At 38.4% G+C, this 15,624-nt stretch overlaps 1 protein-coding gene across 8 annotated transcripts in view; it reads left to right on the top strand.

Annotated features, from left to right (window-relative positions):
• Window positions 1-15,624, top strand: part of RAPGEF4 (Rap guanine nucleotide exchange factor 4) — a 159,723-nt gene that overhangs the window by 102,290 nt on the left and 41,809 nt on the right. For all 8 annotated transcript variants that reach the window (XM_030017964.1, XM_030017963.1, XM_030017965.1 and 5 more), the window contains 5 exons: window positions 1,900-2,021; window positions 3,494-3,677; window positions 10,536-10,620; window positions 13,688-13,748; window positions 14,505-14,581. In XM_030017964.1, coding sequence (XP_029873824.1) covers window positions 1,900-2,021; window positions 3,494-3,677; window positions 10,536-10,620; window positions 13,688-13,748; window positions 14,505-14,581 — 529 coding nt within the window. The remainder of the gene's footprint in view (window positions 1-1,899; window positions 2,022-3,493; window positions 3,678-10,535; window positions 10,621-13,687; window positions 13,749-14,504; window positions 14,582-15,624) is intronic.

Here is a 15,624-nt window from a genome sequence, read left to right as displayed (position 1 = left end):
TGTGTGAGCTGATTGTATAGAGGTCTGAATTTTTATGCCTGCCATCCTCTGATTTGTGATTTATGCCTTACCATAGTTGCAGGCCTCAAAAGGTCTGAAATTATTCTGTGATGCTGTTTGAGTCTGGGTGTTATGCAGACTTTAATGGGCCTGGTAAATCTTGTCTGAAGTAATTTGACTGGAAATTGAGTCCATGATTGTGGACAGAGCATTCACATACAAAAACTCTTCCAAAGTTAATAGCATAGTTAGCTGGAATATTCTGTGAAATATCAAGTTAAAATGTAGATTCTGTTCTCTTCATATATCAGTAAGAGATAACAGGAAAGTTCATTAATATGTTATGTTACTGTACTCATTGCTGCAGGAGTGTTGCTCAGTGTGGAGTTTCGAAAATTCACCTGGTGAGAAACATTCCTTATGTAGATTTTCTGCTCTATTTAATTTTTTTTTTTTTCAGTGTATTGCCAGGCTTTCTTATCTTCCTGCTGGTGGCAGCACTGTCTTGCTGAAGTGGGATAACAATGGCACTTGTAGAATAGGAATCTGACTTCAAGGCGTCAGGATCTATCTACTGTTGCCTTGAGAAACAATCAATTTTTTTTAGTGTCCAATGTTTAAATCAAATACCTAATGCATTATCCAGAGTATATTTAAATAAAAATTGGTTTAAAATCTCTGAGTATGTCTTTTTCTAAATAGCAAATCAATATGTTGCTGATCCACTTTGAGATAAGTGCATTGATTTTCCATATTTCAGTTCAAAATGTATTTAATAATGCAAGGTATTTGGAGCTTGTGAGTTGATCTGAGAATATATCACAATATGACATTGCTTGTTGTTCTAGAGGAACAAAAGAGCATCTGTGATAAATGAAGACAACTGCTGGTCCTAGCAGCTGCACCGTTTTATCTTATACATAACTGGGAAAAACTCTTACTGTTCTATCTTTGGGTTTTTTAAATATAGAATGCCAGATTTTAGATTGGATCCAGGTGAGGGAAAGTTTTGTCATCAAAATTGGATTTTAATTGGAAGAGCATTATTTAAGCTAAATTTCAGCAATTTCAGTATTATCTATTTCCTTGGTCTCTGAAAGTGGTGCATGAAGTGTGGAGCCACAAGAGCCTGTCTAGAAGGACTAGCCAACTTCCTCTCTGTTCTGTGTGTGATCAGTTATAGATTTGTAAGTTTTTGATCTCATTGCTTAATTGCTTCTGTTGCTGAGCTAGGGGGTGTTATGACAAAGAATTTTACTTAGTGACCATGTGGCTTTTTGGCTTTTTTTCCCCTCTTTGGGCATTCTCCAAACTTGAGGCCTGCTGTTGTCTGCCTCTGGGTCAGTCAGGAGCTGCAAGGTGACCACCACCTCGCATGAGAAAGCCTCAGAAACTCTGTAGACCTACAAACCAACATCCCCAAATACAGTGTGGCTGGAGTTTGGTTACAAATGGAGGAACACCCTCATAACACTCACTCTTCCTGTGGAGGCTGTTCTCATTGGCAAAGCTTTTACAGTGTTAGATGATTGTTTTCATGCAGGATTCTGAAAAGCATGAGGCTTTTGCTATCCCACATACAGAGAAGGTTTCCTTTGAAATCTGGGTTGGAGGTTGTTGCACTGGTGCAACAGGTTTTATACCAGGTGGCACAGGCTCACTCTGATCCTCTGAACTTTGCATTTCCCAAAACACTTGTTCTGCTGAGGTGATCCTCTCAAAACTGAACACCTTCACTGATATTTCAAGCATATATGCGTAGATCGTGACATTGTGTTTTCTGTAGGGAGATTTGGCTAAGATTATACAGAGTTTAAGATACCACTGTTCTTGGCAGACACTGTGTGTGATCTCTCTCTCGGCTAGCTCCCTTTTCATTTCTATTTATTTGTCCTTCAGGCAATGCTGTGTGGGGACAGAACTAGTTGACTGGATGATGCAGCAAAGTCCTTGTGTCCATTCACGAACCCAGGCTGTTGGGATGTGGCAAGTATTGCTGGAAGAAGGTGTTCTTAACCATGGTAAGATAAAGAAAATCAGCATCTTGACTAAAACATGGGTGATGTGTGACATCAGTGCCTCTATAGACCTCTTTAATGAAAAATAAAGGGATCATGAGCCCAAAAGAAATGCTGCAGAGCAGCCTATTCATTCATAAGTGCAAGGGCAACACTCAGGCAGTATTACATGAATCTTGCTACCAATATACCTTTTAAACTTATGAGAATATTGAGAAGTAAATGAACAGTTTATAATGATAACTCTATTACACTTATAATATATAATTATACTGGCTTGTGCTTATATTGCAAGAGCTGGATAGCACTCAGGCCAAAACCAAGAGATATATTACCATACATGAAACTGATCTTCATCAAAGATTTGCAGCATTTGGAAGTGAATGCGAGCATTTGTGTTTGCTCAGATCCATCATTTTGGAATGATTTTCAGTGGTTTTGGAATGGTTCCCAAATTCAGCACTCCAAATATTCCAGTGCAGAGATCTGGGATTTTATGTTAGTTTTCTGACTGTATTTTACATTGACTTTCAGTTTCCATTTGGCAGGATTTACTTGGTAACAGGATATTATAGTCCTCAAAAGGGTAGCTTTCTAAAGCAATATTCATATTTGAAGCTTTGCATGTACAGTTTCATTAAATTCAGAAGAGCAGCTCTATTACAGTACACTTCCATTTATCCTCTGTTGTGCTTCCCATATCCAAGGGAGAAATTTCCACATTGAGAAGACCGATTGTTTCCACCGCTGCCTTACCCTAAGGGTTCTAGCTTTAATTCCTGCCCAATATTCCCTTGAACTCCCAGGGGCAAGCTGTTGCAAGCTGCATCACAGTATCCAACTCAACACATCACTCTGACTTGCTTGGAAGACCAAGGGTTTGTCCTTTGCCATATCATAGCTTCTCTTCAGAAGCCTTCTCTTTGTAGTCTTTACATTAAGTTCTTCCACCAGGACACAGGTCAATGAACTTGCCCCTGGGATTGTATGTTGATGATGTACATTTCTGGTACATCAGAAAGAGTTTAGATGCTTTTGTTACCTTTTAGCCCTGTCTGAAACATGTAGGGCAAGGTGTTTATGCTAGAGAACACCTCTTAGAAATTCATGATGTAACTGTTTCCCCAGTGTGAATTGTTTGCTTAAATGAAATGGTTTGAAACAATAAGAACAAAACCAGATCTAATAAGAAAAAAACCACACACGTGCATACACATGTATGTATGTATACATACACCCATAACACACTTATATAGAAGCCTTTTAGAAAGTATTTGTAGTAAAAATTTGAAAGCGTACCCTTCAAGCTACATAATTTGGACATATGTGAGAAATAAATGTTTCATACTCTTGCAGTTTCTCTGTAGCTTTCTCTCCCTTCTTAACTAATATATCTGTGACATATATGATGCTACACAGATTCTACAAGGTTAACTTTCATGAGGAGAGCTTAGTGTTTGATATGTTGTTTTCAGTGGATCAGGAACACCACTTTCAAGACAAATACTTGTTTTATCGATTTTTGGATGATGAGTGTGAAGATGCCCCTTTACCAACCGAGGAAGAGAAAAAGGAGTGTGATGAGGAGCTACAGGACACTATGCTTCTTCTGTCTCAGATTGGCCCAGATGCTCATATGAGGATGATTCTCAGAAAACCGTAAGCAAATTAATGAGTTAATATTATACATGGGTCTTCCTTGTGACATGGAAACAAGAGAAATCTACATTTATTATCAGGCATCCTTTGGCCGGTTATTTCACTTCAGTGCCAGTTTGTTCAACCTCTGAAGTTCTTAAGTCCATATTAAGTCATTTCCAGTCCTTATTAATGCCTGTAGGTTAAACTGTGTGTTGAGAATAACTATCAAAGGCCATGAATGCCATCATACTCACCTTAAGGAAAATGCTGCATTATGAGTTTTTATTTCATTGCTGAGTCTCCCCAAAAGTAAATTGCAGGTAATAGAAGAGTCCTGCTCTGTTAACACTTTCTGTATAGACATGCCATTCAGTTAACCGTGCTGCTTTCAGTTATTGTGAGTGAGTAGAGTGGTAGGACGGCAGCACAGCAGGTAATCAATTACAGTTGTCAGAGGCAGCCATTAATTAGATTCATCCTTGGTAGAACTTTATTGAATTAAGATAGGCTGGACTTGGCCTGTTGTAGTTTGCTAGCAAGGTGTGAAATGTGGCTCTGTGGGTTTATTTATCCATCCTTATTGTTATAAAATCAATATATTTTTTAAAAAAATGCTTTCTGTGCCTAGGCCACAGAGGATGTCTGCCTAACCTTTTCATAGCTATCAGATCATGTCCTCTCACTCATTGGTTGGCTAACCATCCTTTCAGCAATACATTCTGGCCACACTGAAAACTGTGCTAAAGGCCTTTTTTACAGGCAGCTTTATAGTGACTTCAAAGCAACCAGTATAAACTCTGTTTGACCCTCCATTGAAGGTAACCTCTTCATTATGCAGGTAGTGTTTAGGGGCCACTGAAGACATATTTTACTGCTAATTAAGAGCACTGAGAATAATGAATTACTTAAGGTCATCCTCACTGCAAATTTACTTGTAAGGGTCAGTTCAAGAAAGATATGTACACAAAGGTTGATCCTGCTCCTTTGAGGCCGTTGGCAAAGTTTGTCTTTGCTATGGGATAGGATTGGGCCCTGCCTACAGTGTGAAAACATTTTTTATACTAAAAATGTTTTGAATCCACTTAACACAAGTGCTTGCTCCTGTTCTGTTTCCACCTGTATCCTTTTCTGGCTCCATTCTTATCCCTTTGTTGTCTGTGCATTGAATTTCAAACAGTGCCATCAGATACTTGTGCTTATAAAAATAGGTAACACTGCCATGCAGCAATAGTTTTACAAGTATAAGTTCTCTTTCTTCTGTTTATTAGAGGTCTAGTCAAACACAACCAAAGGAGCACTCACACAAAATACATAGAGAAACCAGACTGGGAGCATGGTGCTTCCATAAATCCTTATGGTGTCAGGGAAGTGAGGTGTTTTCTCTTCACAGAGATGTCCTGTGCATTCTCCACTGAGGAGCAAAAAACGGCTTCTTGCACTCACGAGCAGACGTCAGTCATTAAGAGACCATGAGCAGTGCTATGTGTGCTGTGACTCTGCACTATCATCTCCTTTGTCTCAGGCTGACTGAGCAGGTTGGCTCTTGGAGAATTGCCCCCCTAGGTTATCATGGTTTTTGGCTGCCAACTACATTTGTTTTCCATCATGACTTTCAGAACAGCCAGTGTAAGTTTACCCTGGCAGGATCAATGTTGATTATCGTCCACAGTGCTTGCAGAGAGCTGAAAGGCTAGAACGATGCTGTGGAAAGTACTGCTCTCCCCTCTGTGTCGTCAGTTGCACAGCATCATCTGAAAGAATATTCATAGGAGATTTTTCATGCACTATAGTGAGGCGAAAGAGGTTTTCTCAAGACTGACAGCCATCTGACATCTTTCCCTAACCCTGTCCCTGAAAGTGCTTATTTTTGCTGCCCTTTGCTCATGAAAGCAAGCTTGTACTGCCAGGCACCATATTAACTACTGTTCTAGTATTCAGTTTACATACGTTATGATTTTGTTAGTTGAAAATCCACCCTGGGCTGAGCTGTATCAAAGCTGTTAAAATCTCCATGAATCCTCAGAGTCCTGCTAGTTTTGACTAGACACTGTTACAGCTGCCAAAAGTTCAAGGAATTGTCAGGGCTTCAGAGACACTGGCTCTAACTGACCTGAGCAGGACCCACAATTTTCAAACCAATACAGCTGCATTTTATAATAGTCGCCATTTCCGGAGAGGTTGCAGAACTCAGATAATTACCCTGAAAGAAATAAGACAATATTCTTTGATGAGAAGATTACTTTGAGAATTTGATTGTATAATGAAGCTGTTGCTTTGAAAGGTACTTTCTATTGTTCAAAATCTGAAAATCTCTAGCAAAAAGTGTCACTTGTTTTGACAGCCGACTTAAAAAATTCTCTGTTTATTACATTAACTGCAGCATTTTAGCTGTCAAACTGTGAAAGAATGTTCTATAGTTTAAAAAACAGAATAGAGCTCAGGGAAATTTTTGGCAGGCTCTTGTTGCTATTGGGTGGGTTTTTTTTTCTTTGGAAACACATACACTGAATGTGAAAATAGCTTTTTGTGAAGTAGCAAACACAGCTCTCTGCTCCTTATAATGCCTGGAGCACAGGTGCAGACCTTCAGCAAGTCCCTGGAAAAAATATTGTGGAATTAACACAGCTCTTCCTTACAAGCATTTCAATCCTTCAGTATGAAAATACATCCTGAAAACATTTTTCTAGTTATTTTTATTTGATTTTAATGGTGTTCAGATATAGCTAACTTGATGGTAAACTCTAATTAAATAGGATGCTATAATACAAAGCTAAACACAATAATAACAGGAGGCTTTAAAGGGTGAATGATATTCATCACACAACAGTGTTTTAACTCAGATGATGTTATGGATTATATTATTTTTAATATGCTAGGCTACATTAAGTTAACAGTATGACTGAAACAATAAATCAGTGTTATATATTCTTGGTGACTTCACTCAGCAATTTTTTTTCTCAGTACAAAGAGTGTTTGATTCTACATGTGATCAGTAATCAAATTTTAGTGCCACTTGTAAAAGTAAGCTTGACAGGATGCTAGGGAGAGGAAGTAAAAACAGATCTAAACATGATAAACAGCACAAAAATTATCTATAATAATATATATAAAATAAAATAACAATTTAATTATTGCTAAGAATCTATAGTTTCTTGAAGGTCTTGTAAAAATTAAGCAAGATATATTTGTTCTCTTGTTCTTAAAATTTTTATTTAGATATTCCACCCAGCTATTAATAGTAAGAACCATACTGGATTTCTCCATAAAGACTGTATTAAGTTCCATAGTTCTTGGTGGAGTTTCCTGCCAATGACATTTAATAAACCAAGTGTTATTCCTGGGACAGACAAGAAATACGAATTATCCTTCCACATATCAGTTCACTGACGTTTATGGGTATTATATGTGGTAAATGGTATTTATGGAGTTAATCAACGAGCACTGATTCAAGTACAAAGATTACATAATTAGCTTCGGTGCTAGAGTAAGTGAGCGTGCATTCACTTTCACACTCATACACAGGTAGTGGGTAAAATTATTCATGTCTTCTATATATTTTTTATGGTACTTGAAGACAAAATTTGTACTCTGGAAATATATGCTTATTTGACGTATAATCACAGTGTTATGGGGTCTCTGATCTTTTCCCTTGTTCTTATCTGAGAATTTTCTGGTTAGCTGTGTAATAAAAACAATCAATGATATTGCTTGTACATACATGGTTTATCAATGGCAAAGTACTATTATATTGCCAACATCCTAGTCACAGAGAAGCTCAATGTCTCTGACCTTGATAAATTCTCCAAACACTGAACAGTTTTTATTGATCACTTAATATCACCTGAGTTCTCCTGTCTGTTAATGTGTACCCTCGTTCTCTACCTATTCCATTTATTATCCTGTCTATAACCAGCTATTGCTGTTAGAATGTGTCCCCTGCAGAAACTAGGTCTTTACACAGCAGGATCCTACAAATCAACATCAGTGGGTCACCACACAGGTTTTACAGAAGCAGTGATGCCTAATATCTCTCCACGTGACATCTGCAGGAGCAGAAGTAAAGCCTGGGTACATCCACTATAGATTGTCAGTCCTCCCAAGGTGCTAACACAGGAGGCAAATAGACATCCTGAAAGAAGAGTTACCCTTTTGTCTTGATAGAGATCTGATGTAGTAAGACATCATCCTTTTATATCTTAATTTTATGTAGAAATTTGTTAATTTGTTACACTGTTTTCCATTTTCCAAGACACACTGGTTTTGCAAGCATGTAATAAAATTGAAGTTGTTACTTCCTGTGGGAAGTATTATTTGTTAAAATCCTTACCTTGTGTTTCTTAAATCTCCGGTGAAAGGTAGCAAGTACTGGCTTGGCTTTATTCTGTACTTAATTAAGCTGATACTGCCCCACATAAATCACTAAGAGTGGCAGCCTTATAATTTAATTTCAAGCCAGATTTAGAAATAGTAAAGAGTACTTTGAGTCACTAGAGGGCATAGCAGTACCAAACCATTTTCTGTTTCTCCCTTAACAGTTTATTCCATTCTGTATGAGAAAAAAAAAAATTAATCCAAAACGTTTTTTGTCTAAATTTGTCTTTAATCTGGGTAATAATAAATGCATGTCATTGGTAAGTGAAGAACAGATGAAAAATACAGCTTGCCTAGCAGAGAAGATGTCAGTTGTCCTTATGTTTTCTATGACTTCTTCAGTACTTTGTTCATCCAAAAGAAGTCTCCCATCAAACTTCTTTTGCATAAAGGTGCAATATAATTCCAGAGTGACACAATTGCTGGGTGCTCCCTGTACCTCACACATGATTTAGACAGACTGTTGAACCAAGAGGTGATTAGGCAGAAAACCTGTAGAGCACTATATTTCTTTATATGACCTTCCTGATCCTCTAGATGCTAGAATCTCCTGTAATATTGACATTTTAGGAAGAAAACTTATGTCGGAAAGGTTCATTGTGACATTTCTTTTAGGGCTGTCCAAAGATTCAGCTGTGCTGTTAATTCTTTTGGTACCACACATTTGTCCTGGTTTCAGCTGGGATAGAGTTAATTTTCTTCCTAGGAGCTGGTATAGTGTTGTGTTTTGGATTTAGTATGAGAAGAATGTTGATAACACACTGATGTTTTCAGTTGTTGCTAAGTAGTGTTTATACTAAGTCAAGGATTTTTCAGCTTCTCATGCCCAGCCAGCAAGAAGGCTGGAGGGGCACAAGAAGTTTGGAGGGGACACAGCCAGGACAGCTGACCCAAACTGGCCAAAGGGGTATTCCATACCATGTGATGTCATGCCCAGTATATAAACTGGGGGGAGTTGGCTGGGAGGGGCAGATTGCTGCTCGGGAACTGACTGGGCATCAGTCAGCAGGTGGTGAGCAATTGCATTGTGCATCACTTGTCTGTCTTGGGTTATATTTCACTCTCTTTTTGTTATCTTCATTTTCATCATCATCATTATTATTATTATGTTATTATTATTTTCTTTTTTATTTAAATTATTAAACTGTTCTTATCTCAACCCATGAGTTTTACTTGTTTTTGATTCTCCTCCTCATCCCACCAGGCGGGGTGGGAGGAGTGAGTGAGCCACTGCGTGGTGCTTAGTTGCTGGCTGGGGTAAAACCATGACAACATTGCAGACAGTGGGGTTTGGAACTGCACACTAGCCTGTTCTTAATGCAAGCATGTAAACCTTCTCCTTTGAAACTCCTGCCCCTGGACTGGACTTCCTGTATCCCATTTCCTCACATCTTAAATTTATCCTCTCTCCTTTCTTATGACTAGGTTGCTCTTTTCTTCTGTTCTTGGCCCATTGATTTAATTACTTATATTCTGCTTTTCACTTTCAAACATATTGTTTGAAAGAACTTAGTCTTATGAAAGTAACTTGGGGTAATGCTTTAAAGGATTTTTTCTGTGTGTATGTATGTAACTCCAATGTGCTGTCTGAAATTATATCACAGGAGAATTTGTCCTTTGAGAAAATAAAGCTGTATTAGACACTTACTTAAACTGAAGAGAATCTTGTGAGTGGGAAAAAGTTTTGGAGTTACTCACAAGCTCCTACAACTCCTTCTCATGTGTACTGTTTATTAGATCCTCCAAAGCATCTCTTGACACACTGCAGTTCTCAGAGTATTTGTGTCCCTTTTTAGCAATCAGAAAATCTTCTAGTGTGTAGACTACAGAAATGTAATTATTTCAGTCACAGTGGCAGCCTTATTCCTCGTTGTGCTATAGGAGGATTACTCCTTCATCAGTGCATGCTTTTTATCAATGGCAGCTTCTTGTATTTTTCAGTGAGAGAAGTTGAAACTACTGAGTGGTTCTTATTTACCTTTGTGGCTAAACAACAGCACTCAGCATTAAGTCTATAGCAGTCATTTACTGTCCTCCAGGATGCACTGCTGCCTCTTCCAATTTTTTTGGCAGAAATTCATGCACTCCTTTACAAACCACTACTACTGTCGTTTGCTACAACTAAATAGTGCCACATGTGAAAAATAGTGCAGATCTCACACTTGGGAGTCGTTTTGAAAGGAACAGATCTTTATGTACCATTTCTGATTTATCTGACTGTTTTACATATAGAACACTTGATTTCATCACGAAAGCTGCCTAATCAGGATCTCTCTAAGGTGGTTGCTATGGCTGCTGCTCAGTGTCAATCAGGTGCTTTCATAGCACTTCCATCCTCTGTGTGTTTCTAGTCCTCCAGCCAGAACCATCATTCAGTCCCTGTTTAGTGAGGATGTACCTTTCAGTAGACAGTACAACAGCATTTTATGTTGTTTTGTACTTCTCTGAAGCATTTATTTTGGGCATTTATTGCATTTCACTGTCCTTTTTATCTTCTTTCTATAGGCCTGGCCAGAGAACTGTAGATGACTTAGAATTTATATATGAAGAACTTCTTCACATTAAGGCCTTATCTCATCTTTCTACCACAGTAAGTATTTTTAAAAATACAACTCATCACCAAAAAGGAGGCTGAATTTTAACTTCTGGTGCTTTATTAGAATTGGAGCGCCTATAACCATTTCCATTTATACTTCCCATGCAAAGAAGTTATTCCCACCTGTGAGGACCACCCAAGCACTATGCAGATGTAGGTTGTCTTTTGGTTATCAGATATAATTCTTTTCACGTGTTCCTGCACAGCCCCTACCTCACTCAGTTGGCACAGGTGTCTCCATCTGGGTCCATATCTGAGTTTAAATTAAGATGCATGCAGTCTGACCTGACACCTGGGACTGTGGCGTTTCTGAATTTCGCAGAATAGATGTTTGATTTCTGAACTGTAAGAAGTCTTGGCTTGAACCAGTTAGGAGGAGGAATTACACAGTGCAGAAGGGTGTACTGTGCAGTGCTGGCTGGTTGGAGTTTGGTCATTGAGTGAAGGAAACCTCATCACGCACCTTCTCTCTGAGTGGGCAAGAACAGTGCAGAGAACCAAGAATACATGAAATGGAGAAAATGCCTGGAGGAGAGAACGCAACTGTTGAAAGTCTCACCGTTGTTGACACACTGTGTAGGCAACTGAAACAAGCTAAATAGCACTTTACTTGGTAGCAGCAAGATGTGGGTGCTTTCAGAAAAAGAAAGCCAGTCAGAAAGTAAATTTATGTTTGACAATAGCTTCTCTGGAAGCTCTTGATATTTTCAATAATTCTCAGCTAACTTTGACAGATGCAGCTAGTTATGAAGCTGCATTACAGAAAGAAAGTACTCTGTGCAAACATATAACACCTGAGCAATGTTTTTAAAAAGAATATGCATCCAGAGTTGCTAACTGAACTAAGAGGGAACAGCCAGCCAAAATCCTTAAGCATCTCTGGGATGTAGGTAAAAAAGTATTTAAAGAAAGACTTCTGTAAGATCCAGAAATGACCCTTTTCAAATCAAACAAAAGAAACTACCCAAGATAGACAGATACTGAGAGGGAGTGGAGAACACTCTTGATACTACAGACATAACCCAGGAACAAAAAAATCAGAACCACAAAATATTTCCAGCTTGGAAGAAATTCAGACTTGAGGTCAGAATCCACAGCAAGTAGCATATAGAACAAGTATGGCAAATGGTACAAACTGGTAAATGATACAAACTGCAAGAAATACTTGGCATTTTGAAGAATTGCAGTTGATTCCATGTTTTTAGTAAGAATTTGGAAATTCCAGCCTATTATGTGCAACATGAACTAAAGCAGAGGACAGAAGCCATGGCTAGCTTAGAGGAAATCTTCAGAGGAGCAACAGACAGCATTGCTCCTATGAACCAGAAGATTAATGGTCAATTGACTTGAAAGCAAATGGAATGTTTATTCATTTTAAGAAAGGCATAATTCCTAAAGTAATATGTTTTCTAGATATGCCACAAGCAGCAGGAAGTAAAATGGATAAAACTCAAGTCGCATGGTGGTGAACTAATCCCTGCTAGAGAAGCCTGTGAAGTTAATGTATGAATGAAAAACAATTATATAATACAGTGTTAAAAACAAATCAAATTCTTGGCTTCATCAAGAGGATTCATTCACTACAGAGGCAAATGACTGAACCAACTGAGAAGACATCTGAGGATGTACATGGATAGGAACACTCTCTACAATGTGCAGAACAGTGCTAACGGGATTGTATTTCCTGTCCTCATGAAAGCATCATTGCCTTTAGGCAGAGGTTATATTAGAGTCTGGTGAGCTAATTGTTATAGAAATCACAGGCCTGTGGGTGTGTTCACTGGTCAGTGTACTAAAAAAACTTGTCCAAACACCTCTATTTATCCCTCTTCTTCTCCAGACTGCAAATAGGAAGTGCTTTGCACTGGCTGTCAGGAAAAAGTTCTGGGAGAGGTGACTGGTGTGGTATGTTTATGCTTGGTGCCTGAGCAAAGGTTTGGTGGGTGTCTTTAGGGCATCAGAGCCTGAATTTGTCCACCCATCTTAGGAGATGCTGCCACCAGACTCTCATCTGGATTGTGTCCAGAATTTGAGAGCTCCTCCCCAAGTTTTTCTTCATGGCCTAAAAATTTTTTCAATTTAAACAGTTGGGAGAATGGTGTGAAAATGCTACTACTAAATATATGTTGGAGCCAGCTTTTGATCTCTATTTGGCACAGTTAAGTTACACAGTAGTACCTCTGAAACATGGATTGTCATCAGCTGACAACCTCTGAAAACAAGAATCCCACTGCTTGGAAATTGGCCTCCAAGACCTTGGAGACTTGCGGTTGTGCAAAGAGAGACATAAAGCACGCAGGAAACCTCAAGATAATATGAGGTTCCCACTGCCGCTACTATGTTGTGAAAGTAACACTAACAGTGTTTACAGTGAGAAAAAATGGTTGTAAACAGTGTTTCAGTAGAGGCAACTGCCCAGTCAGTCGTAAGAGCTAGTCACACCAGACTAATACAAACCCAGTGAGGAGCAGGCTGACACCAAAGGCACTGTCACATTCTTCAGTTCCTGGAAGAGGTAGTGAGCTGGACGTTTTGCCTGGGAAGCTGTCAGGCGGAGAGGGGCCTCAGCAGGTCCAGATGGCTGTGCCTTGCAGGTCGACACAGCAGAAGTGGCCAGACTTACGTCAGTAAGGAGAAGGGTACTGATTTCTCAGGGAAGAGCTGGAGTACTGCAGAACCACATGGAGTAATTGACAATTGCTAGCTATCTTCTGTAATAGGTTAGCTATTACCATCTGAAATTTTCCATCACATTAATGTTAATTGTTAGTGATGGTTTCACATGTGTGTGTATGAAGAAAGATGGAGACCTCTATCTTAAAGATGCCCTTGTCTGAGCCTTTTGGAGCCAGGAAATGTAAAGGCTCATATTCTGTAAAGCCAATCAGTAGGAAATAGGACATCAAGTGAAGGAGACCATTGTCTGGCTGTGTGACTCTGAATGAGTGCTGAATGATGCAGAGGGAAGGAAAGCAGTGACTGGGGTATATTATGTGACTTCTTCTCACCAGGAAGAATAAGATACATATAAAAACTATAATTTCTCTCTTTTTATTTTAAGGTAAAGCGAGAATTAGCAGGTGTCCTCATTTTCGAGTCACATCCCAAAGCAGGAACAGTCTGTAAGTAAATGGAGTCCTGTCAGATCTTCTTTCTCATCTGTGGCATGAACATTTAAATTCTTAATGTTTAAATGACAAGAGCAAAACTTGGATGCAGTCTTCAAACTTGACTGGCACTCATTGTTTAAAACCTGGGATAATAGGTGTTGGCTTAGTCTGTTGCCGATTGCAGGGACAGTACCAAATTTAATTCTATATCCTTGGTTGGATGTATATATCACCTACAATTTAGGTGTGTTTTGATCCAGAATCTTGGGTTGGACCAACCTCTATTTAAAATGTATTCTAATATTATCCTTGTATTAATAAAAAATTCCTGCTGCACAAAATAAAGGATTTAAAATGTTAAGATTACTCAGATCTGTTTATACTGAGAAGTTTTAGCAAATGAATGTCAAATTCACAGCCACTAGAGAATAGGGTTAGAACATGGTGCCACTGGTGGGATCCAAATCTGTGTGGTGATTAGTAACTGATAACCTGACATGTATCGATAAAGTAGTTGTTGCAACCATCATGGAAAATAAAAGCAACTTTCACGTCAGTGTAATAAAATAACTGCTATCTGGGTGTGGGGGTTTTTTTCTGAAATCTGAAGGCAATTGCTTTTAAAATCATAGTATGCGCTTTTTCAAGGTAGGCATTATTAATATGACTGCAATAGAATTACCTTGAATTTTATTGAGTACAGAATCTGTCCCATTTATATTTTGAATAACTATATTCTCACTATAAAATCTTTTCTCTCTCTTGTAGTATTTAATCAGGGAGAAGAAGGTACTTCTTGGTACATTATCCTAAAGGGATCAGTAAACGTAGTCATTTACGGCAAGGTATTTTTTTCAGAAGCCTTTTTATATGATTCTTACTATTGAAATTGTGAGAGTAAACTTTGAAGGAATACAGTTTAATTTAGAGCAGAATTGCTTTGTCTGAGGAAACAAATTGAACGTAATTTTATTAAGAAATGATCCAGTGGTTTCACTGATTATACTTCCAGTTGATTGCTGTATAATTTCGGGATATATTACACACTTTCTGAATATAATTCAGCAGAGTTAAATCAGTACCTTTAGGACAAAGTCATTTGCTGGAATTTGGTGAATTGCCAGACTTCTGTCTCATGGGTGTTTTGTCCCTTTACCACCATGTTTGCTTGCATTTGTATGACTAACTTTTCTCACGCATGTCTGACAGAAGTACTGCTTTGTGACTAGTGGTTCTCAGGTTGGATGAACCCCTCCCAAATTTACGTTAGCTCTTCATTTTAGTTAAGCTATAGACTGAAAAGCATCCCTATTAAATTTCCTGTTTATGAGGGAGATTTTTCAAGGCAAAAAATAGGACTTTGGTACACAGCAATCCGTTGAGTCTTTAAAAATTCCTACTTCCCTATTGATTTCTCATTCGGTGACTGACAATCCTCCATTCTGAACACCAAGCATTTCACCAAAATCTAGTATAGGGGCCCTGGTGCTAAGTCTGTTCCTAAGTAACCCATATTTAGCTACATTTTTTACATCACTGGGTGGGGCAGATCCCAGTTACTATAAACTGTAAATTGGAGTAAATGGAGCACTGCTGTTATACACCAGCTGAGGATGCAGTGTTGTTACATGTTATTTCTGCAAACTTGATCTTATTTTTTAGGGCCTCTATAAATAAAAAACAAACAACAACTTTCTGTCTTCAGCAGGGCTAGAAGAGTCCTTCAAGCTGAATGTAATTTCAGAGAACAAGCCAATTCTTTTCTATTCTTGCCTTTCTTCAGTAATAGTAATAACCAGCTATCAAGTATTGTTTCGTAGTCATTATTTTGGCTGTTGATTTCCTGCCAAGTAGATTTGTTTTGGTATTTGATTGTGAAGTCCAGTGT

Source organism: Aquila chrysaetos, chromosome 6 (assembly GCF_900496995.4).
Source record: "Aquila chrysaetos chrysaetos chromosome 6, bAquChr1.4, whole genome shotgun sequence".
NCBI lineage: Eukaryota > Metazoa > Chordata > Aves > Accipitriformes > Accipitridae > Aquila > Aquila chrysaetos.
This window is presented reverse-complemented; position numbering and strand designations above follow the sequence as displayed.